The sequence below is a fragment of the Ichthyophthirius multifiliis genome, assembly GCF_000220395.1.
Source record: "Ichthyophthirius multifiliis unplaced genomic scaffold scaff_1120509249708, whole genome shotgun sequence".
Lineage (NCBI taxonomy): Eukaryota > Ciliophora > Oligohymenophorea > Hymenostomatida > Ichthyophthirius > Ichthyophthirius multifiliis.
This window is the reverse complement of record NW_004087422.1, coordinates 10,482-15,155: the sequence shown is the minus strand read 5'-3', so window position 1 is coordinate 15,155 and position 4,674 is coordinate 10,482. Positions and strand designations below refer to the sequence as shown.

General features: G+C 15.8%; 1 protein-coding gene across 1 annotated transcript, besides 4 other annotated features; it reads left to right on the top strand. All coding sequences in view use genetic code 6, as the record gives it.

Moving 5' to 3' along the window:
• Positions 1-337: 337 nt before the first annotated feature.
• Positions 338-371: a microsatellite.
• An 875-nt stretch (positions 372-1,246) lies between these two features.
• Positions 1,247-1,332: a microsatellite.
• A 63-nt stretch (positions 1,333-1,395) lies between these two features.
• IMG5_026090 (hypothetical protein) lies at positions 1,396-4,342 on the top strand (the record flags this gene model as incomplete). Its single annotated transcript, XM_004039300.1, has 4 exons — positions 1,396-1,839; positions 1,936-2,607; positions 2,652-2,940; positions 2,982-4,342. 4 exons carry the CDS (start codon positions 1,396-1,398, stop codon positions 4,340-4,342), a joined length of 2,766 nt encoding a protein of 921 aa, XP_004039348.1.
• Positions 1,853-1,918: a microsatellite.
• Positions 2,613-2,642: a microsatellite.
• Positions 4,343-4,674: the final 332 nt, after the last annotated feature.

Here is a 4,674-nt window from a genome sequence, read left to right as displayed (position 1 = left end):
TATATATAAATAATAAAAAAAAATATATATATTATATTAAAATATTTTTTTTTTATACATCTGTTGGATTAATTTTAATTATATTTCTATTTTAAAATATACTTTATTTTGAATTAATTTATTAAGATTTTTTTACTTCTTTCTATAACATTAAAATATTAATTTGTATAACTTTAAAATAAAATAATATATATTAATTATATATAAAAAATATTTTTTTTATGAATGTTGCATTTTTAAAAATACTTATTTTTTATTTATTTATTTTTAAAATAAAACTTAATTTTTATTATTAAATAATCCTTTAAATCAATTTTTTAACAAAAGAATTAAAGGATTTCAAATTTATTAAATTTTCAATTTATAAATTTGTAAAATTAAAATATAATATAATATTTGATTATTAAAGTAATTTAATATAAATAATTATAATAATATATTTCTATTATTACAATGCTTAGGTTGCTTATTTATCTAGCTACTTTAATTAAGAATAAATAAAAACTAAAATTAATTATAAAAAATCGATAATAATTTATAATTTTTTGCTATAAACTAATTGAAAAATAATTTAAGTAAATATATTCATTAAGCAAGGAAAAACAATTTATTATTTATAATATTAAAAGATAAATAAAAAAAAATATAATTATATTTAATAAATTACATATAAATAAATTTTTTTTAATATATTATTCATAAAATGCATATTTTTCTAGAAATATTAATGGAAAATTGGTTATCAGAATACTATATAAAAAATTTTATTAACTTTTAAATTTATGGTTTTTGGACTATAAAAGAAAAGTTTTAATTCTGTTGATTTTAGTACTAAGAATTTAATTTAAAATTAAATTAATTAATATATATCTGTTTTTTCTAATATTAATTTTTAAAATTATAAATTATTTTATAATTATACAGGGCAATTTTATTATTGTTATTATTTAGATTAACAATAATATTTCTTTACTTTATTAGTAAAGTTTATATAATAAAATAAATGATTTTATTGAAGTAACTAATATCATTTTATTAGTATATTAACATTACAAACAATTATATTCAGAAAAGTTATTTTTATTTGTATATTGTTAATTTTTTATTTAAATATAATTGATTGTTTCCTATTTTTAAAAATCTTTATAGATATATGTATTTTTTTTCAATTAAAATAAAAAATAAAAAATGATAAACTTATATATTTAAATAAAATTTTTAAATACATAACTAATTAATCTGTTTTTATTTTATAAAAAATATTAGTTATTTATATAAATAAAAAAATATATTTTTAAAAAATTTTATTTTTTAAAATATTAAAAAATATATATCTTTACAAGCATATTATTAATCTATTAAAATAAATAAAAATAAGAATAAAAATAATTTATAATGGATTTTGATGAAGAAAAATGGTTATTAGGCGAAGGCTAATATTATGAATTTAAAATATTATATTAACCTGAAAAATTTATTGGAAAGAAAATAGAATTAAACGATTTAATATTTGCAATTAGTAAATATGGAGGTATAATGGCGTCAATACCAACACTAAACAAAATTATAATATCAAGTCAATTAACGAAAGGAATATTTTTTTTTACTTGTGATGGTTTTTTATACGAGAATATTGAATTTAGTTCAAACAATTAATTGAAATTAATATTTGAAGAAAGATAAAAAAAAGAAATAAAGTGCTTTGACTTTTTTGATAATGAGGAATTGTTTTTATTATTTAGCGATTATAGTTATTTTATTATAAATCCAAATAATAAAAACGACTAAATAACAGTTAGAAAATTAGCAGTCCGTTAAGAAAATATACATCAAGCTAAAGTAAATTTTTAAAATATAGATATATAAAAATATATTTATATATATATATATAAATATATATATATATATATATATATATTTTTAATATATTTATAGGTATGCTAAAATGGATTTTCTTATTGTACCTTTTAAAATAATCATTAAATAAAATTTTATTATATATAAAATGCTTATAATCCTGATAAAGAATGTCTTTTTAAAATTCCATTTTTAAAAGAACTACCACGAGATTGGATTTTTTTATCGTCTTAATAATCCAATTTAAAAAGCTCTGAATTTTAAATAACACATCCGGTATGCGGAATTATAAGCTTGTCAGAATAATCTGAATAAATTTATTATAATAACATTAATGTAAGTTAAAAAAAAATATAGCTTCCAAACATAAAAAACATTTGCTTAATTGATATATCTCCAAATAATTAACTTATAGCATATTTAGAAAAGACAATTGAAAATTTCGTTTTGCATATACTTTCAAATGATTACGAAGCTTCCTCTTATTTATAAATTCCTGTTGATATTGGATTTTCAGAATTAAAAGATTTACAATTAATTTGGTGTGGAAATGACTGTTGTGTAATAAAATTTAATGAAGGTATTATTCTTGTGGAATCAAAAGACTAAGAAAGAATTAAAATTAACGATTTTTTTATTTTGAGTAAAGAAATTGATGGAATTAAAATAATTACAAAAAAATAAATTAGGTTTTTGAGGAAAATACCAGAATGTCATTTAAATGTTTTTAATGATTTTTCAAGCAAACCTGTATATATATTTTTTTTATTTTTTTATATTTTTTTTGATTAAAGGGTTATAAATTATATCAAAATTATATAAATATTTCTAATCGGATTCCTGTAGAAGATTAGGATTTAAGAAATAGTAAAGAATAATTAAAAGAAGCAGTTTTAGATTGTATTAATAGTGCTCTTTTTGTTTTAAATGAGGATGATTAAAAAGATCTTCTAAAAGCAGCATCTTATGGAAAAACTTACTTAGATTATAATGCTTTTGATCATAATTTATTTCCATATATATTAAAAATAATAAGGATAACATATAATATGAATAGATAAAAAATAAAAAGAATGATAACGTGTGAATAAGTAAAAAAAAAAAACAAACAAAAATTTAAACAGACAAAAAAAAGGTAAAATATCTGTTAAAAAATTAAGAAAAATTATTCAATATTTTACTTACTTATAATTATCATTAATTAGCAATTGATATATGTCAAGATAGTTAGATAAGAATAAAAATATTAATTCATTGGGCGAAACAATTAATAGAAATAAACTAATAATCAAGTACTTCTGATGAAGTAACAGCTTAAAAAATAATCTAATAAGTTAAATCTTAATAAAAATTATTGGCTAATAATAAATTATCTTACATTGATATTGTTGAAAAGGCAATTTAATGTGGGAAAGATAAACTAGCTTTAATTTTATTAGAATAAGAGCCTTAAATGAAAAAAAAATTCCTATTTTATTAAAAATGGGTGAAGAATAGAGCAAAATAGTAAAATACAAAAATATATTTAAATTATAAAAAAAAAAAGGACCTTAAAAAATCAATTGAGTATTTTGAAAAAGCTTTAAATTAGTCACTTATAAGTAAAAATAGTGATTTAATATATAGGACTATTTTAAAAATTGATGAATGTTTATTAGAAGAGAATTTAAAGTTTAGAATTTTTTATTAAAAGCCCGAATTAGAAAATCATTTCAAGAATATTTTAAGATTAAGACTATATGAATGTTAAAATGATAATGAGAGAATATAATCAATTTACAATTATTTTGATAAAACAAACTAATATTAAGAAAAAGGCAATTATTTAGTACAATAAAGTATATTCTAATCAACCAAGAATCTATAATTAGATACACAATTAAAATATGAATAATTACAAGAAGCCGAAAAGGCCTATAAAAATACAAATGATGAGAATAGATTGTTTAATTTATAATGTGTTTAGGATTAAATTAATATAAATCATTTTTATTATAATGAAATAATGAATAAATAACCTGTTTCAGAAACTTAAAATGTAAATAACATTATAAAAAAAGTGTCTGAAACAAAAAATTAAGATGTAAAATAATTATAAAAGTTATATAAATTAAGTGATAAAAGACTTTATTTATTAAAAATAAGAAGCTTATTTGAAAAAAAGGAATACGATTAAATAGAACTTTATTTAAAGTAAATTAATAAAAAAAAAGTTATTATTCCTTATGAAATTGTAGCTGATATTTTTATCAAAAATGATTAAAAATACTTTGCAATTAAATTAATTCAAAACATTTAAGATTTAGAAGAATAAATTAATCTATTAATTGAAATTGATGAACCTAAAAAAGCTATTGCTGCTGTTGTACATTCTGGTAATAAGAAAAGTTTCGAATTGTTGGAATATATCAAAACTAAAATTTTAGATCCGAATATATTATAAGAAATAAATCAATAATAATAATAATAAATGCTTAAAAAATGAAAATTATCATGTTAAATATAAATAAATGTTTTTAAATAATTTCTTATATTATTTAAAAATTAAATTATTATTTATTTAATATGTTTATTACATATTTATAATAATTAATTTTTATTCTTTTATATTTAAAGTTAATTATTTAATTTAACATTATAATTTAAATGTTTAATTAATTATAAAGTAGAAAATTTTATTTTATTTTTTTTAATGAAAAAAAATATTTATAATTGTACTTAAAATTTATATTCAACAAAAAAAAAAATCAAATTATATTTATTCTTTTTTTTTTAAGTTAAAGTATTACAAGATTAATTATATTATTAAATAGCTGC